This window comes from Grammomys surdaster, unplaced genomic scaffold (genome assembly GCF_004785775.1).
Source record: "Grammomys surdaster isolate TR1022 unplaced genomic scaffold, NIH_TR_1.0 146, whole genome shotgun sequence".
Lineage (NCBI taxonomy): Eukaryota > Metazoa > Chordata > Mammalia > Rodentia > Muridae > Grammomys > Grammomys surdaster.
The window spans coordinates 6,433,147-6,453,708 of NW_021604604.1; the positions used below are offsets into that span (position 1 = coordinate 6,433,147).

The following is a 20,562-nucleotide window of genomic DNA, read 5'->3' on the forward strand; positions in this document are numbered from 1 at the left end:
CTCACTTACTAACATACAAACTGCTATAAAATTCCAGGGAGATCTTGTGTTCATTATTATTATTAACCATTTCTCCCCATTCCCTCTATCTCTGCTCACTTCTCTCTGGCCTTGTCTCTGTCTCATAGTTATCAATGCATATTTCTTCTATCTGATACTTTTAAAATACCACATTTCATCCCCCTGAATTGCCTCCATCTAGACAGACATCTTCAATTATTTGGAAGGGTTCATCATCATATGCCCTTCCTCTAATTAATCCCACATGGTGCCAGTTCCTATTATCTTTCTAATTAACAAGTAAATTTTATCATTTACAATGACTCAAATGTTTTACTATTCTCCAGAGTCACAATAGTGCACAGATAGCAAAGATGAAAGCTCATATTCTTTAAAGATAGCATTTAAGACCTGCTACAATAGATACTTCAACCACCATTACTAAATCTAAAGGTCCATAGGAGAAAACATGCATTTCCAAAACTTCACAGTATCTCTGTACTTTTAACTCTCTGCATATTTATTTCATTATTGAGTAAGCCTATTCCTGCTTTTTCTAACCATTCTTCAATTCAACTGCAATACTATACTATGTTATGCAACACTTTACTGACAGAGAGTAGGATGATTTTGCATTCTCTGCCTACAGACAGCTACTATACTCTGTGTATAACTACTGTTGCAATAAACACTGGACAATAAAATTAGTGATTTTGAAGTACTTGCAATTGCCTGACTTCATGTTTTTGAATAAGTAAACCAAGAAATCAATACATGAATTAATGAATATTATCTTCTTGTTAAAGGGACAGAAAACATAGTTCAGGTAAAACTTAACATGGGAAAATTGGTAACATTATAAGCAATTTTAAATCAAAATTGGTAGATGGGAGATAATAATACAGATGAGATATGTACAGAACAATACAAGTAAAATCATCAGTAAAATAAGTTCTTTGAAAATATTAGTAAAATCTCTAAATATTTGCCTATGATTTTGATAGATAAAAATGAGTGTAAATAAGAGCTAAATCAATAATGTAACATGGTATCATTGCATAGTCTACAAATCTTAAAGGACAAAAAGGAATATTTTGAATGCTTATTAAATACATATAAAGTTGAAAATTTTGATGGGATACACATACTTTTCCAAATACATGTAGAAATTTACTTCATATAAATGGATTTTCCAAACACATTTATAAATGATAATATACGTATTATATACAAGTTGAATTCATTATCAATAACTTCTAGAAAGAAGATTTTAGGGTAGAATTTGGTTTTCTGTTTCTATTTGATATTTAAGAAAAAAGAATAGCACTTGGCATTTGCCAAGGACAAGGAAGTGGGCTTCAGGAAGGAAACTGACATTAGGGTAGAACAAAGAAGTAATTTCAGCAGAAATCTAAATCTTAGGCTAGAACAAAGAAATAATTTCAGGTAAGAATCTAAATATTATGCTAGAAGAAGGAAGTAGGCTTCAGGCATGAAAATGACTTTGGGCTAGCATAGAGAAGAAGGCTTAGATATTTTGGTCATCCTGATAAGACTTAGAAACAGTGGTCACAGGAATGTTCACAAAATTTTGTTTATTGCCTTGCTTGTTTTTGACTATTTGTGTTTATTGTCTTGCTTGTTCCTTGACAATTTGCATCTGTTGTACTGCTAGTTCCTTAAACTAAAACTTAATACCTGCATGTAATTAAAATGGTATAAAAGCAAAAAGGGGGAGGGGAGATTGGATGGCGGTTTCTAGGGAAGGGAAATGGGAAATGGGGATGGCATCTGAAATGTAACTAAATAAAATATCCAATAAAAAATAAAAAAGAATAGGAATATACTCTTCCATGAAACACAAGATTTTTGACATACAATTTATGGAGTAAATTCTAATATTACTTAAACAGCAAAATGAAGAAAAGACAATGGAGGGAAAACAAAACTATAGGCCAATGTTCCCTGCAGCCAAAGCACAAAATATTTCCCTAATTTACAAACAAAATGTGATGATATAGGATAAGATGGTCTTTCATTGTTCTTATATCAATATCCAAGGGCTTTGCTCAAAGTCAATGAATATAAATTTAGTAGATATAGCAAAAGCCAAAAATGATAGCAAGATTAGCATTGGCAGTAGCAATAGACCAACGAACACTCTAGAACATACATGTTAATGAAGGGTCTAACGTTCTTTCAACTTCTTCAGAATGCCATATGTGTTCATGTTTCACGAATTTTTGTAGTCTAGTAATATGGCAGCTATGGAATCTGGAACTATGACATTTGAGTGTAGAACACCGTATACTGGATAAAGTTATACTGAGGATTTAAAAGCACATGTAAATAAGAAACTTCAATCCACAGGATGAAAGTTATCATTAGATTATTAATAAACATTTATCTCAAAATTTACATGAGAGAATTCTTATAAGTTGGCTTGTAGGAAATTTAAAAATATATTCCTTCTTCATTAATCCATACCTGTTGCTTATTTATTAACAAGGTCTAGATCCAGATACAGAGGCAACTTAAAGCAGTATAAAGTCAAGTCACAGAACTCAACAACTTAAACATAGAGTATAAATAATTTTACAAACTCAGGAAGCTAAATACATTATGTTTTGGGGAATTTATTTAGTGTATTTCATGTACAAAATGTCAATTAATGTAATTATACTTGAAATATAAGATTAATTTACTTTGGTATGAAATTTCTGATGAAGTTAAGATTAACAAAAATGCAAAAAATTGTGACCTGAGACAATTTGTGACTTGGAGTCCCAGATTTGAATTTTATTTCTGATACTTAACCAATAGTAACCATAAATATGGCATATCACATGACAATGATTCTTCTAGTCAACTGTGTAATAAGTACAATTATGATTTTCTGATATAGAATGTGTGTGGCACCACATTGCATGCATTTCTTCCTGTGACTCTTCTATAGTGAGCTTTTCTCTTTTCCTTCTTTTTTCTTTTTTTATTGGATATTTTATTTATTTACATTTCAGATGTCATCTCCATTCCCCATTTCCCCTCCCTAGAAACCACCATCCCATCCCCCTCCTGCTTTTTGCTTTTATACCATTTTAATTACATGCAAGTATTAAGTTTTAGTTTGAGGAACTAGCAATACAATAGATACAAATTGTCAAGGAACAAGCAAGACAATAAACACAAATAGTCAAAGAACAAGAAAAGCAATAAACAAAGTTTTGTGAACACTCCTGTGATCACTGTTTCTAGGGGCTTATCAGGATGACCAAAATAGCTGAGCCAACTTCTCTGTTCTAGCCCAAAGTCATTTTCATGTCTGAAACCTACCTCCTTGTTCTAGCCTAATATTTAGATTCCTGCCTGAAATTACTTCTTTGTTCTACCCTATTATTTAGATTCCTGCCTAAAATTACTTCTTTGTTCTAGCCTGTCAGATTCCTGCCTGAAGCCCATTTCCTTGTCCTTGGCCAATGTCAGATTCTTGCCAAGCAGCCCCAAAAGCTCTCTGCTTCTCCCTGTTATTTATTTCATAAAGAAGACTGAACCTGTCTTAGGTCCTTCTGACAAAAAATGCTCTCCTTACCTGTCATGGAATGTACATTATTTTAAACAATGCACTTCTGCCTTAAGTTGGTAAGGCTCTGTGCAGAATCTTACCCATCCTTGGCTTCCCAGCCTGTTAATTTAATAACTCTGTCTGGGGGTCCATTTTCAGTTTCAAGTGATGTACTTGGCTGTCAACATGTTGATGTTGTTAAAGACAAGCTTTAACATGATAGGCAGGAATAAAAGTATTCCCATGACAAAAAAGATCTAACATGATCAAGCTATCTATGCCATTCTTGAAGCTTGACCAAAATAGAAATACTAAACTCAGGCCATGGATAATTTTATCAGCAGTATCTGCTGTATCAACGATCAGCAGAGCAGCATTCTTTAAATTCATAAGCTCATTATGCAAAGTTAAAACATCCAGAGAGGTGTTAGAATTATGCCAAATACACTGCAAGTGTCTTTAAACTTTTTCCTCTCTTTCTTTTTCTCAGTGTGTGACAGCATTTACTAATGCTTTCCAGGGCTTACTCTCTGCCCCAGTACCTTACCAGAATTGAGATTCTCTATTATGTCTCAAGTGCTTGAATTATTATTCATTGTATGCTAAGAACTCATAGTACTGGATAGCACCGAATCTGACTATCCATATGACATAGACAATATTCCAAATACTATATGATACAATTAATATTCTGGATATATTTTCATTGAAATATTAACAGTTGTTGGTTTGTCATTTGGATTTAACTGGGAATCCTGTATTTTAGCTATTAAATCTGACTATCCTACAGCAATGGATTTAAATAATTATACTAACCATGAATCGCAAAAATTTTTTAAAGGTGCAATAAAAAATATAGGCATGTGGCCTCCATATTGACATTGCTTAAACATACAGAATAGTAACATTTATTCAGCTGAAAAAATGTGCTAAAACATAGGGAGTTACAACATAAACTTATTTATATTACCATTTCCATTGCTAATTCATCAATGGCTTACTGTATAGCTATTAGTCATCAGGGTCACACTGCCCTCTGTGTGGAGGACAGATTGAAAGCTGGAAGAAGCAGGTCAGAACTGTGAGATGCTACTGAGAGACAACAGGGTCAGCTTGAGGTTGGAAACAGTGAGACTTATGAGAGATAATATGAGATAACTATATTTAGAACATAAAGTCAATCAAGAAGGACATGGAAATATAATTTCCTGCCCACAGGGACCCTTTCCTGAAAACGCACATGTATTGAGTATTGGTTGACCATTACAGTGGGTATTTTCATAACATTACATGGACTGTTATCTGCCCTCTTTATGTCTTCTAGTACTGATTTGCAACCATGAGGAGGGCAACAATACCAACCAACCACAGCTTCCAGGGTCTAAACCACCAGCCTGGGAGCACTTAGGGAGGGATCCAGGGCTTCAGCTGAATATGTAAGAGTGGAGGGCCCTGCTGGGCATAGGTGGAAGAAGAGTTCCTTGACCTCATGAAGACTGGACGCCCCAGGGGGTGGGAATTTTGAGGGTGGGGAGGTGGGAGTGCGGGGGAGTAGGTAGGGGGTTACATCCGCAGAGAAGAAGGAGGAGGGGTGAGGGGATAGGGGGTTCCTGGGTGGGTGGGGGATGGGGTAAGGGGACAACATATGAAATGTAAATAAAACATCCAATAAAAAAATTAAAAAAAAAAGAATTCATGGCTGCTTGAAACATAGCCCACTCCCCAGAGTGCTTTACTGTGAGCCCATGACTTGATACTGGCTAAATTTTAGTCATAGTCTTTTGACAAGCTCCCAAATCAAGTCTTAATAAGAGCTTTATGAATTTTTCAAATCACAAGCACCTCTCACTTGAAAAACAATCTTTCGTGTGTTCGGGTATTCAGGTATACAAAATAGGTATATCATCAAATGTTTACTGATAATAAATCACAAAAATTTGCTGAGGGCCATTTGGGAGGAGTGATAAACCAATCTAGAACTCATGGAATGTGGTCCAATGGTATGCACAACCATGATGGGTACACCTTGGTTGAGGCTCTCCCTGAAAACTATGTGTCTTGAAGACTGCATGATGTTACAGAGTTCTGCTCTGCTTGCTGCCCTCACATCCCTCTTAATCTAAGAGTTGTATGAAAACTCTAAGGGGGGTCCCAGCCCCTCACTGGGCAGTATCTCTTTCACTCAAAGCAACAGTGCTTGATTTTTTTTTCAGCCATTGCTGGTGGAGCAGATTAATGATTCAGTCACCACCCTAGGAAAGAACTTAGAGATGTAGATTGTCAGCAATGACCACCACACTTAGAAAACATTTGGAAAAGTAAATCTGTTAGTCAAGTGAGGTTAAGATGTTTTTGCTTCTGGCATTGATGTAGAAAATCTTAGTGAAGACTTTTAAGTTCAGAAAGGCACTCGCTTATTAATTAAGCTAGGGACCTGTTATGGTCAGGGAACAAGAACAATGGCAGCGCTGGCTGACATAACCCTTACTGATGCTGGACTGGTGATGATTTATTTCTTATACTCATTTTTGCCCTCAGCTTCCTGATATGAGTTAATAAGAATTGATGATGAGTAGGTAAATATTCTGTTCATTTAAGATAGATATGACTGATTTTTATATAAAAGTTCAGATTTGTGATTCTTTTAAAATTTTTATAGGATTAATTTTAAAGATAAAAAATAAAATAATCCTTTCTTTCTAACTCCAAATTGCTGCCTGTTGGTAAGAGAAATTGGCTGAAAAAATGACCTTGCTTCCTTACACTTTGTTAACCTATATAACAAGTTGCTTTGTTATGAATGTATGTGGGTTCTTGTGAATAATTTGTTTTATTTACTTGTACTATGTAATGTTATTTCTTGTAATGATATTAGGGAAAATATTTTTTTATAGTCATATTCATTAGATGGAAACTAAAATGTAAGCACATCAAAATTGTATACTGCTTAATAGATTTTACTGGGATATATAAGCTATGAAAGAAAAAATTAAGTGTGGGGTTTGCAACATTGTTCCTTCTACTCTTTATGTCTATGTATAAGGTTTATGTGAGAGAGCTGTGGAATGGAACATCATTCCTTTCACTCACCATATATACATAAGTTTAAGTAAGAGTGTGTTGGCACTTTTTCCACCTATCAATCTGTATGTATGTATATATGTAAAACTTGTCTGTGTGTGTGTTGGAGCTTTTTCCATCCATCAATTGTGTGTACATATGTATGTATTTGTATGTTTGAAATGCCTGGAGCTTGCTTTCTGGAGCCTTGCTCTAAGCATTGAATGTATGAATGTGTATATGCCTGTCTATAGGTCTGTATGCATGTTTGTATGCATGTATGTATGTATGTATGCATGGATGAATGTATCTATGCCTATGAAGTTGTTGAAGTCTATCTTTTGCTTCATCCAGTCAGTTTGCATGTATATGTATAAATTTTCTCTTTCCTTTTCTTTCTCACTGGCCCTAAGAAGTTAAAAAAGTTGAGAATTTTTACTGGTCACAGGTAGTACCAATCCCAGTAAGTTAAGATTTGTTCCCTCAGAGAAATGCCTGCTGAGTAATTTCTTTAATCACCGGCTGCCTTATGCTGCAGCCCCCTCAGTATCTGGACTGACCTCTGTCAGTGGCTCTAAGCACTGAACCCCATTGGCTGCCTGCCTCATTTTATCCTTTGGTGTTGAAGCTGGATTTGGTAAAATTTGTTCTAAACCAATCATTTCTTATACATATGGTTATCAAAGACAAAGCATATTTTAATACTAATTATATGTATATGATTATTTACTTTTACATAAGAAAATGAATCTTGGCTGAAATTTTGACACCTTCAGAATAGAGAAAATTGTCAAAATTTTTCAAACTTGTTTTATATTCTGACTGAATAGTCATTAATGACTAGAAATCAACTTTCAAAAACTATAATATGTAAAGTTAACTTAAGGCCATTTCAGAAATTGTTAGAAATCTGTCCTAATACCAAGACAAACTTTTATTAATGATTTTTTTAAAAAACAAAACTCAAGTCAGGATCTCAAATACTGTTAAAATAAAATACTTCAACAGACCACAAACTACTATATACTAATTTTGACTTAATATGCTAAAATGATGATAGAAAATATTTTAAATTTTTGTTTCTGTCATTAAACAATTATGTATATTCAGAACTGAAACCATTTGCCATATAGTAAAATCTCTGCCAGTTACAACATACAACATCTTGTGACATGAATTCATGTGGTTCTTCCAGTTTGTTAGTGCTTTATCCTGTTGGAACGTGTATAGCGAAATTTGTTTTTTATTATATGTTCTGAATGAAAGATGCAGGGAGACGTATATGACCATGGCCACGATTATGGGAAACACCTCACATTAGGTAAGTACATCAAGAAACCCTTTTCTCTCTCCAAATTTTTCACAAATCCCACATTAATTTATACGGTCTCATGTGGGGTTATAATCCACAGTTTAAGAAGCCATGCCTTAGATTTTAGCTGATGCTCAGCTATGAGCCACTTTTAAAACCTAATTCATACCTATCAATAGGATTCACACTGCTATCTTGAACAGTGAAGATGATGGACTGTAAAGGACGGCTCAAGACAAAGAGTTAGCTGAGTCTTAAGTCCATAAACTACCAGTTAACAATGTCTGCATACATATATATATATATATATATATATATATATATATATATATATGTCTGCTCCTATTGATTGATTACTTAGGTAACAACAGAAACTGCTTATATAATATTAAATTAAAATAACTTTCTTAAACTCTGCATGAAACTTTAGGAAATATATTTCCTAGGTTTCTCATGGTACATGTCATCTTACTGCAGCAATTGTACTACTGGAATTTGTACCAATCACCAAAATTTTAATGTGAACATTTATCAGGTAGACTGTTATATTCAAATTTTAATTTATCTTACATCAGTTGTAATATTAACATAAATGAAATTTAAACTATACACACCAGGAAGATTATATAACATTATATCTAGGATATTAAAATATATTCTGCATTACAAAACACTAAGTTTCTGGGTCTGTTTATTGGATTATGCATGCTGTCTAAATTACTAAGGCATTTAAAAAACAGTAATGCAATTCTATATACAATCCAAGTCATTGAAAACATTTAAAAGTAGCTAGTGCATGCACATACTAAACCAAGCTTTCTATAGAAAGGCAATAAAGATGGCGAAATTACGGTGCTTTCGAAATAGCTGCTCAGCAATTTCCCAGGACAAACAGTAATTTATGCTAAGTGAACACTAACTCACTGAATTCCATTCAGTTCAATTGCTTTTTCTGTTATTGGAGGTGAAGGAGAGACAGACAAGCTACCAGTTGTTTTGACTTGATAAACGTGTGCTCTTGCATGGTCTGTAAAATTCTGACCAATAGAACAGTCCACTCTTCAATTTTCAAGCTGACCTATATTTTTACACTAAATTCTGGGTTGTACCTGCTAAACAGTGTGAAATTACTATGATAACATCCATGAAGAATGTCCTCCTTTCCATCCATGAAATTACAGAACACCTCTGCCTACCAAACACAAATGCAATGGATATTTAAATTTTTTATATTATTGTATAATAAGTATTGCAATAAAAAGTATAGTACTGAGTTTTAGGTGATGTAAATATATTTTACAGACTAAATAATACAACTGAAACACAGAAAATAATGACAATTTATTAAGTTTGGGTATTAAATCCAAAATGTGTTCTATCAGTCAATCAGTAATTTGAATCTCATTCCACAGTGTATCTGTAAGTATAAAATAAACATCTTTCCTCATAGCTACCTACAATACACAACCAAGTATGCCAACAATATCTGTGAATCCCAGGAATCTTTTCAAATGTTTCTAAGCTTAAATCCTGCAGTCTCTCATCTGTTTTCTTTATTTTCACCCTTTAGTGGTTATCTATTGATCTACCTCTGAATTTTTATTATAACTTTTCCTCCATTTTTAATTACAGACAATAAATTAAACCATTGAAATTAGTAAACACATATTTTGAAGATTTTATAAGGTCTCTTTCTTCGCAAAGAACAACATGTTCAAAGATCTGATACCTGCTTTTATTAATGTTAGAAGAAGTGCAGGTATACTGTATGCATTTAAGAAAATTATTTCATATAAAATTTGATGTCATAATATCTCTGAATGAGAAACAAAAGGATAGAAAAGAGAAATGTATCACAAAACACTAACATTCAAGCATTGCTCAGGGTACTATATATCACTTCCTCAAACAGTTTTCACGTGGATCACTCAATTTTTTTCAGTTATAAATTTTACAGATAAGAAAAGAGAAGTAGGTTTGGCATCTCACACAGCTAACAAGCAGTGCCAAGATCCAAGGGCATATCTGTGTCTCAGGACACATTTATTTTGCACTAAACATGTGCAGTGTACAAAAGATTATCATGCAAATTCTGAAATGAATTGCTATGCCTGTATCCTTATCAGGGGGAAGCAGCATTTTTAACTAAAGGCAAATATTTCAAGGAAATGAACGATATACGTAACATTTCATAGCTATGTATATGCTAAAGTGAAAGCATTTTGACTATGGATTAATATAAATAATCATGTCAACAAAAAATAGGGGTTTTCAACATATATAGAAAAAGACAAAAAGAAAGACAAAACACAACAAATATATGATTTACCTAAATCTGCCTTACATTTTTTTTTCATTTTAAAACACCATAACTTTGTGATGTATATGTCCTAAAAAGAAATTCATTGTAGAACTTTATTTGGGAAAAGCAACAGTGATTAAACCCAAAACCATACACATGTTTTCAATACAAACCCTGACTTTCATTGTACTTAGACTTTATGAATTATGTTTCAATAACATAAAAACACAAGTCTAACTCAGACTGCATAAGGGTATTACAAAGAATACTGGATGCCTTTCCTTATTAAATTTCATTTAACAATTATTTTTTATCAGTTGCCATTTAGCAATTAATAAAAATGCCATAAAATAGATCTCTCAAATATGACTTCAAGGCCTCAATAATAATTTAATATCACTTTGTTAATAAAAACATTGTAATCTTTGATCACTGCTTCCAGATTCAGTCCAATTTGGTCTTCATAAAGAATTGTGCTACTTTCAATTTTTTTATTTTATTATTTTATTTTTGGGGAAATGGTTCATTAGCTCGCAAGTTATAGTCCATCATCATCAGAAGACAACAAAGGTACTCAGTGAAACCTGTATATGGGAACTGAGGTAGAATCAGAAAGAACACTGTTTTGTGGGGCAAGTGGAACCATGTCACGAGATAGAACCTGGGAAGGTTAGGCAGATTCAGAAACCCCGATGAATTCACATATCTGAGATGTGGTAGGCAGTTCATCTACTCCTGGCCCAGTTCCTGTCCTGGAACATGTGACTATGACATTCCATGGAGAGGACTGTGATAATCAGTCACATAAGGGCAATTACCAAAGGCCATCCATATGCAAATGAGGTATCCCTAACATCTCATACCAAGCCAATACAAAGCATTTGCTTTGAAAACCCAACCTACCCCAAAATGTATAAGACCTTATACATATATATATATGTATATATATATATACATACATATACATATTTGTGTGTGTGTGTGTGGCTGTGTGGCTATGTTTGTGTGGGTGTGTTTGTGTGTGTGTGTCTGTGTGTGTGTGTGTGTGTGTCTAAGAGTGATATAGCAGGATTTTGAGGTAGATCAATTGTTAGCAAAGTGTAAGTATTTCCTTTCCTATCATCCTTGCCAGAATGAGTTGCCATTTGCTTTATTGATTTTCCATTCTCACAAGAGTAAGATGAACTCTCAAAATAGTTTTAATTTTCATTTCTATCAGAAGCAGGCTAGATGTCCATCAACTGATGAATGGATAATGAAAATGTGGAACATTTACACAATGGAACGTTGTTTAACTGTTAAGAGAAATGGAATTATTAAATTTGAAAGTAAATGGAGGTAAAAAAAAAGAACATGCTGATTAAGGTAACTACTACCTCAAAAGATAAATATTATGGGTTTCTTCCTATAGGTGGATGTTACATTTTAAATTTTCAATGTGTGATACAATTAGAATAACTACAGATACGGGTACCTAGTAAGTAATCAGTGGGGAGGAGAGAATCTTCCAGTGAAGGGGAAATAAAATATAGTGTTATGGAGACAAAATATGAAAACTAGAGTAGGAGGGTTAAATGGGGAGGAAGATAAGAAAGAGTAAAGCAGGGAGTATGGTGAGGGACAACTAAAAGCCTTTGGAATTGCTGCCTGGAAACCTAATATTGTAGAAGCTTTCTAAATATATATATGCAAATGACAGGAATTTAAAAGGAGGTGTCACATAACAAAGAAGACAACTAGAGATCTCATGCCGCCATGTAAAGCCTCCTGTGCCAGAAAAAATAAGCACTAATTTTCTTCATGCAACTTTCATTAGAATCAAAAGAAAGCTTTTGGATTTTTATTAGATTAGGATGCCAACTCTTCTTAAAATATTAGAATCAAAAAGTATCTTCTAAAGTCACAATGAAGTCAGTATTTTATAATTATTTCAGTTTAAGCTTCCAAAGTAGGCATTTCACACTTAACAATGTGTATGTATTTAAATGTATTGGTCTAATATCTTAATACAGTTGTGTACATTAATAGATTATAGAAAAGTAAATAACAGGCTCATTTATATTTATCTTCTTCACTTACCTGTAAGTATCACAATCTGGAAGGTATTAAAATGTTCAACTATTTTACCTCCATTTTTACAACCTTTGGGTATAGTCCCTCCGCTGAATTAAAAATTTATACAAGTAATATACTTGAATTTAATGTAATTTGATATAGCTTCTATCAATATGATAATATTCATCTTATGTTTCATACCCTGCCTCATATGTTTGTTTTCTAAAACTTCAAAACACTTCCTATGTATGTGTACTTTAAGGAAAAAAATGGCTAAAGAAGTTCTGAGTTTTTCCATTTCCTTTTAACATCTTAGGTATTGAGCTCCTGAGACTGGTCATTCCTGCTGAATGATCCACAGCCCACATCCACAGTCTCTATGACCATCTCCTCTTCGACATACCTGCCCTGCCTTTGCCAACCTCTATTGTATTCCTCATCTGACCCTACTGTGTGTGTTATGAGGGCCTCAAGCTGAACATGCCATTTCCTCAGATAAGCAGAACTGTGGTTCCAAATTCCAATACATCTAATAAATATCTTTAATATTTTAATATCTTCAATATCATCTAATAAATACTATATCCTTTTAACATGTTCATAAATTTTTTGTTTTCAACATTTAGTCATAGCTTATCAGATAGTATGGTACTTTTCCTATGTTTCTTTTCCTCATTGATTTATTATGAGGAACACAAATATGCCGAGAACCAGCCTTGGCTTGGCTAGGGCTTCCTGAGAGAAGGGGTGTCTGGAAGCAGCAAAACACAGAACTTGAAGTAAAATCATTCCTTACAAGCTGATGGCCAAGACAACTTTCTAGATTGCTATATACTGTATCTTCCTCTAGACAGCTTTTTAAACTACTGTTTGAATTCTTTCTCTGAAGACAGTTCTCTCTCTCTCTCTCTCTCTCTCTCTCTCTTTCTCTGTCAATTCTAAAAACTATCTGGATAGCTTATATTTTGCATATCAAAAGCCAAGTTTTCATTTACATATCAATTCAGTAATTACCCCAGGTTATCTTTTGATTATCTCATAAATTAGCATCCCTTGACCAAGCCCCTCAGTTATTAGAAGAGACAGCAAGTATAAGTACAGAGAATAAGATAGCTAGATGGGATCCTACCCTGAAATTACCATTCTCCCTATGCCTGGGACTGGAACCAAATTCCCTCTGTTCCAGACTGATCTTCAACTCAGGAATCTACCTGCCTTTATAAGCATAAACAAAATAACTTAGTTGGTTAGGATCTTGCTCTGTGATCACCACTCCCTAAATCTCTTTATCTCCTTCCTTGGTATCTTTCTAACAAGCAGGTTCACAGGTCAGCTGTCTCTATTCCTTTAGGTTTGTGAAGCTTCTTATATCATTCATATTGTACTCTTATATTTTACAAAGTTGAGAAATTATATATTTCCAAACTCATGTTTTTAGTATTTGTTCCCTCAGCCTTAAGAGCTGTACTGTAGATCATGGTATTCTACTATTTTGCTGAGAAATAAACACTCCCTCACCTCCTGGACTTTTGTTGTCTCTGATTATCATGGAGTCATTAAACTTTGCAGAGTGGAAATTCATCAAAGGAGAAACATGAAAATATGTACACTATTATACCAACAAGTTGAAGAGGTCAGCTCAGGAACTTTGGAAAGGTCATGGGACACTTGCCCCTCCAGAAGGGAGAGGCTAAATAACATTCTTCAGACCACAGGGAGTATGGGAAACTGACCTGCAGATGGGGACACAGTCCACAGAACGGACCATTGGCCACATACAGAAAAGGGAAGTCCCTGCCACTTCATTCCCTAAAGACCAATCTGTTTAAAAGTCACACTGTTCTGCCAATCATATTGTGCCTAGTTGCTGTTTCTTTATTCTGCCCCTTGGAAACTGTATAAAGAACAGCCGAACAAGCTGCCCAGGGTTGCTTCTCTATTTGGATGCAGGATGACCCCAGCATGTTGGAACAATAAAATTCTCTTGCTTTTGCATCCATCCCCAGCTCTGCATTGTTCACTCAGCAAGCTAAGGCTAAGCAGAATCTTACAAAGATTCATGTCCACAGCAACCATCAACACTCATGGAGGTCCACACCCTGCTGGCTCTGTTCCAAAGGCAGGAACCATTACATGCTGTCCCTTACATAGGGCCAAGCAGGACTCTACACAGATACTTTTCTAAATATTTATTTTTAGTTATGCATATGTATGTGTGCCTATGCACATATAAGTATCGCATGTGTTCCTGGATCTTCAGAAGCCAAGAATATGTGTCAAATCACCCAAGAATTAGAGATAATATGGTTGTGAATCATATTTCTGGGCCTTACTATTACTTAGCCTGATTGGCAAAGTAACTCCATGGATCTGTCTATTTCTGTTTCTTCAGCACTTGAATTACTGGCCATGGGATTACAAATGCACACCAACACTTCTTCTAGAGATAGAACACAGTTCCTCTCACTTTAAGACAATATTTTAGCAACCGATCTATCAGCTAAATGTCCTCATTAATCACAAATCTTAATGTGTACTAAATACTATAAAAATGAACAGTATAACATTATTAACATTTGACATTATCCTCATAATTATATATAGTGTCATTTTGTAATAATTCTTTACCTCTGAATGTTTAAATGACTTTTAAAAACATTTTATAAATTTAAGGTCTCAATATCTTCAAATAGAATTTATTTGCTTACCATGTATTCCATTTAGAAGCTGTTGGTTAAATATTAAAATAGGTCACTAAAACTGTGTTATCTCTTTCTCCTACAATATTTTGAGGCTATACTTCACTGAGTTCTAGAACTTACTTTTTTATAGACTAGGTTTGTATAAAATCAGCATAGACACCGTGATGGTTTATTTATGTTTGGCCCAAAGATCGGCACTATTAGAAGGTGTGGCCCTGTTGGAGTAGATGTGGCCTTGGAGTAGGTGTGGCACTGTGGGTGTGGCCTTTAAGACCCTCCTCCTGGCTACCTGGAAGTCAGTATTCTGCTAGCAGCCTTCATATGAAGATGTAGAACTCTGAGCTCCTCCTGTATCATGCCTGCCTGTATGCTGCCATGCTTCTGCCTTGGTGATACTAGACTGAATCTCTGAACTTGTAAGCCAGCCACAATTAAATGTTCTTATAAGACTTGCCTTGGTCATGGTGTCTCTTTACATCAGTAAAATCTTAACTAAGATAGACACCATTCCTGTGTTCTAGTTATGAAAGAGGACTATGCTTTGCTCAAGACATTGATTACCTGAGGAATCCAAAAGTCATTTTAAACAACCCATCTAAGGATGCTTACCCCTCAAGATAGTCTTGGTGTGTTTGCATTTTCTTCTGTGTATACAAGTGTTGGGACTACTGTCAGAGAAGTGCATATAATACTGTCTACTGAAAACCAGATAAAAACTAGATACTTGCTTTTTATATCATATCACCAGTATGCAGATTCATGGTATTCACATCTTACAACACTGTCATTATGCATATTATATAGAAAATTGCTAACTCAATGATTTCTAAAATGTCTTCAAGAAATTACAGGATACTTCAGGGTAAAAGGATATTATAAATCCTAAAGTATTTCAGTATACACGATCATCTATCCAAACAGATATATATCTATTGATCTACAAAAAATAAGCCAATATAGGTTGCTCATAGTTTATGATGGTCCAAGAATCTTTTTTACATTTTATGATGGTAGAATGTAACTAACAATCAGTGGAAACTGTTCCAAACATTTCACACTTTAACTTAATCTGGAGTAGCAATGTCTGGTGTGTTACTGTCTTGGTGTTGGAAGCAGGAGCTGTGAAGCACAAGGTGAAGCATTTGGTTCACTGCAGTGGTCCCTGAGGTTAAGATCTGGTATTCGGCAGCTTAGGTGTCTTAAATACACTACTTATTTGAATTGTTTTCAACTTACTGAGAGTTTTATTAGAAGATAACTTCCTTATATCTGAAAAGTGTACCAGACATATAGCCAGAATAATGCCTAATTAAAGCACAATATTTCTGCTCTTGATTTTCTTTACAGTTTGTTAGAATATATACTCATATTTGCTTAAGACTAAATCTGATTCTAAATCAGATTCCTTTAATAAAGTCTTACTTTACTTAACTTATCTAATACACAATTGTCTACATAGAGATTTCAAGAACTGGTAAATATAACAGAGCTCATAGAAACTCTGGAGAACACATTTGGAGGTAAAGGCTTGCAAGATCCATTTTAGTTTTAAAACATTTTTTTCAGTATGAAACAATGAGTTATTAGAAATTTATTTCATTTACATCCATTCTCTCACCCTCTGCCTTTTACCCTATAAAAACATAATATAAACACAACTGAACACATACCTGTTGGAAGAGGAAAAGCTGGTTCTTCCCTTGTGGAGTGGTGAGATGGCAGACAGCTCTTTGTAAGTACAATGTCATCAAGTGCAATGTTACCACGGAGGCCTTCCCCAACTCTGCCTTCAAATTTGAGTCGAAAGTCTTCATCACTAGACAATGACAATTCTTTCCTCTGCCAGAAATTGCCTTGTTCTTCAGTGAGGTTCAGGAGTACCTTTGTGCAGTTTGTGACTGTCACTTGGAGCAAGAGAAGGGCCCCAATACCACTGCCATACATGTGATAATTAAAAATGATCTGTAACAAGAACAGGAAATTATGTTTGATGAGTATAATTATTTCCACTTCAAAATATTTTAATATCCTCTTCTTTATTAACAAATCTGAAAGGAAAATTAATGTGTACATTCTATTGATTCTTGCACATGTTAGCACTGAATGAAGGTAGGATAGATAGCCTTGAATTATATGCAGAGAAAGTGGTATAACAAAAAATGAATAGAAATTCAGTTGAAAAAATGAAAGAGTTTATTTTTCTATTTCTAAAGCAATACTTCTCAAGGTTATAGGTTTGATACTTTCTCTAAAATTCCCGTGTTGGCAATTAACTTTCAATGCCAAAGTGCAGAGACAGAAACTTTACAAAATGATTAGGTTATCAGGACTCTCTCTTCTTGAATGGACTGATGACACCATAAGAATGAACTTATTAGGACCCAAATGGGTATTTTTATGTTAAATCACAAAGGAGTACTTTGCTATTCTACCACATTCTTGTACTTGAAGCACATTTTTTAGTTCTGTAAGATCCATGAGTCTCCACACAGCAAACCCTGCAGAGTTGCAATTACCAGATTTTCCTTGGGATGCTTGAAAGAAGCACTAACAAACAGACCCTGGAGCTTCTAGAATTAATAAATCGATTTCAAGGGATTCATATTCTAATAGGTCAGAGAGAGAGTTTACTAGATTGTCAGGCATTTTTACACAGTGGAAGATAGTCAATGAAAATTCTGAGAAAAAGAAGAAAATGGGTTATAAACAATAGAGATTCAGAGCTGTGGAAAGCTTTTATGTTGCCAGGTGCCTGAGAGAAAATGATTATAGAAGGCACTCTTTATACAAGAAGAATACACTATTGAAACACCAGCAATTGTGCATATAATACTCTAGAGAAATGGAATGAAAATGCTTAAAGAATGAAAGATATGATTAATTAATGTGTGTAGTGGTTTACTACAAAAGCCTGGACTAAGAGGAGAGCCATGCCATGTGATTATTCAAATTTCCCAGCTGATAAAGTATTTTTCTGTATAAAATTGTCTTCCACTGACTAAAGTTTCCAACAGGAATCATATGATTTTTTTTCTTGGGACACTAAAACCTACCTAGCATGATTTATTTTAGTAGTGAATACAAAGGACTGACCCAACATCATGAGGCATCAAGAGAGAGATACTAAGAATGTAGGAGCAACTTTGCTGCCCACTGCTGTGTGGATACCAGGCAGCCACAGGCATTTGCATTACCACAATGTTCTGCATATTGTTGGTCTTGTATATAAAAGCGATGACACATATATTTTATATCTCTACCTTAAGACATTTCTGAGTCATGCCTACAGGTATGTATTGTAATATGTAAATGAACATCCTTACCTTTGTTTCCAGGGATATTTTCTGATGAAAACATAAACTATCCCCAAGGAATTATTAACACCTGCAAAATACTAAGACTTCTAACGATTGTCTTAAAATAAAGTTTAAAATTATTTGGAGATATTTCATCAATTTCAGTATTTTCCCTGTTATGTATCATTCATCAATGAAGTAAGAAATCAATTTAATTTTCTTTGGTTAAAGATTTTTTGACAAGGTGAAAGAACACATATAATTTTACCAAACTTTGTGGTATTTCTGCTAACTTCATATTAACATGTGCCATTCTAGAAACCTAGCAATTCTCAGTATGAACTTTTCATGCCTGTTTGTATTCAATCTATGTAACAAATATTAATAAAATAAGCTGTTTGTCTTAAAATTTTGACACTTCCTGGTATCCCTTAATAAGTCTCATACTGGTGCTTTGGGGGCAACTACAGTTTATCCAAGGGGATGTTGAGATAAATGAGATTTTTGTAACTATAACATAAAAATTTTAAGGGTTTCATAGGAAATAACAAAATAGAGAATCTTGGAAGTCAAACTATAACTTTATATATTTTGTGCTTTTCTATTTAGTTAGATACGTAGTCTAAAGCTAACTTGCAATTTTGAGATTTTTCTAGGGACAGATAGAGCTAAATTTATAGACATAGACTTAACATATGCAAAATCTGCTGTGTCTGGCTTTTAATTTTGAAAAGTGTCAGTTCTTTGTAAGAGCAAAACCACATAAAAGGGTGCTTTATTAACATTCAATTCAATTCGGCAGCAACCCAAAGTGTAATTTTGTTGTGTGACTTTGCATTCCCATTAGAAAATGCTGGTCAAATTCTCTCTCTAAAACTCTCCTGTAATTCTTCTTTTGTAAAACCCCACTGTGGCAGCAGCGGAGGGAAGAGATTGCTCTGGGAGAGTCCAATTGTGAATCCACTTTAAGAGGAGACAGAAAATCCCCTTTGATGAATCCTTTGCCAAGGATTAAGACTGATGGGGAAGATGACCACCTGCTGGAGGCTGATCCATAGGCAGTTCCTTGGGTTACAGCTACCTCTGCTGTGCACATGGGTAGAGCAAATAGAGTGATTTTGAAGGTCATAAAAGGTTTTTTTTTTGTTGTACAATTTTCATCTAACCTGACATGATTTGCAAACATCTCTGAATGTAACTTCCTTCCAGCGTTCAAATACAGAGGAACAACTGGCTCAGCATATGCATGGTGTTACATAATTTTAGGTTACTTAGCTCAGTACAAATAAGTGACATTAGTTTTTTGGTTACTTGTAAGCAAGGTAACAGGGGACCCATAACTGTGAGCTTACTTTATAAACAGTGACTTACATAAGTTATGTTGAGTCTTGTAGCTAAAAATCTTTAGATATTTATTCAAATCTCTGTTAGCTAAGGATGAAGTTGTGTTTTTCTCTTGCCTGTAATTTTTCTTTCTTGTTTTAAGGACCATGTTTACTCCTTCCCTCTCTGAAAAAGAATTTATCTCGTTTATAGTTATCTTTAACTACCTCAAAGTCGTGGATATATTATTTTTATATTGCCTATTACTTATTTATTTTTCTTGGTGTTGGTCATGAAGTTTTCATAGTTTCTATAAGCACTAAAATCCTAGAGGGAGAAAATGGTATTTTACTTCTTTGGTAATGTGTGTGTGTGTGTGTGTGTGTGTGTGTATGCATGTATATGTACAGTTAACAACAGCATCTTCCAGTCACTTCCAAAATTCTATGATATGTCTAGTATATTCACAAGAGAATTTCTCCAATAGTTCTAATAGAAATTCCCATTCATTTTCCCTCTCAAATACGTCATGCTGAATAAGTTTGAATGCAATCTGCTCCAGTCCTAGGCATCCTGTTTTCTACATATGGCCTGTTAACAGTAGTTCTTTATCAGATCCCTGAATTTGCCCCTCATACCTTGCAGTCTTTGCTTCTCTTGCTTATAATTGGGCTTGATATTCTGCCTGCTTTCACGGGTTGCTGTGGGAAAAGGCTCTTGAGAATGATGTAATGACCAGAAGAATTCCCCAGGGTGTGGTCCACTGCTGGCTCTGTGCTTGTAGCTTGGATGTTGCTAGCTTTCAGGTTCCAGTCAAGGTCCTCATCCTGATCCTGCTCCCAGGTACAAAGGTCAAACTCAAAGTCACAGCGCCCACTAGAGGTACCTGGAAAAATTGCAAACTCAGATAGAGAAAAAAAAAAAAACACCTACGCATAAATGGTTCTCCT

General features: G+C 34.6%; 1 protein-coding gene across 1 annotated transcript in view; it reads right to left on the minus strand.

Annotated features, from left to right (window-relative positions):
- Positions 1-20,562, minus strand: part of Malrd1 (MAM and LDL receptor class A domain containing 1) — a 639,509-nt gene that overhangs the window by 331,481 nt on the left and 287,466 nt on the right. Inside the window, exons 24-25 of the mRNA XM_028764924.1 lie at positions 20,251-20,498; positions 16,664-16,955 (exon numbers count right to left, since the gene is read on the minus strand). Of these exons, the coding sequence (XP_028620757.1) occupies positions 16,664-16,955; positions 20,251-20,498 (540 nt within the window). The remainder of the gene's footprint in view (positions 1-16,663; positions 16,956-20,250; positions 20,499-20,562) is intronic.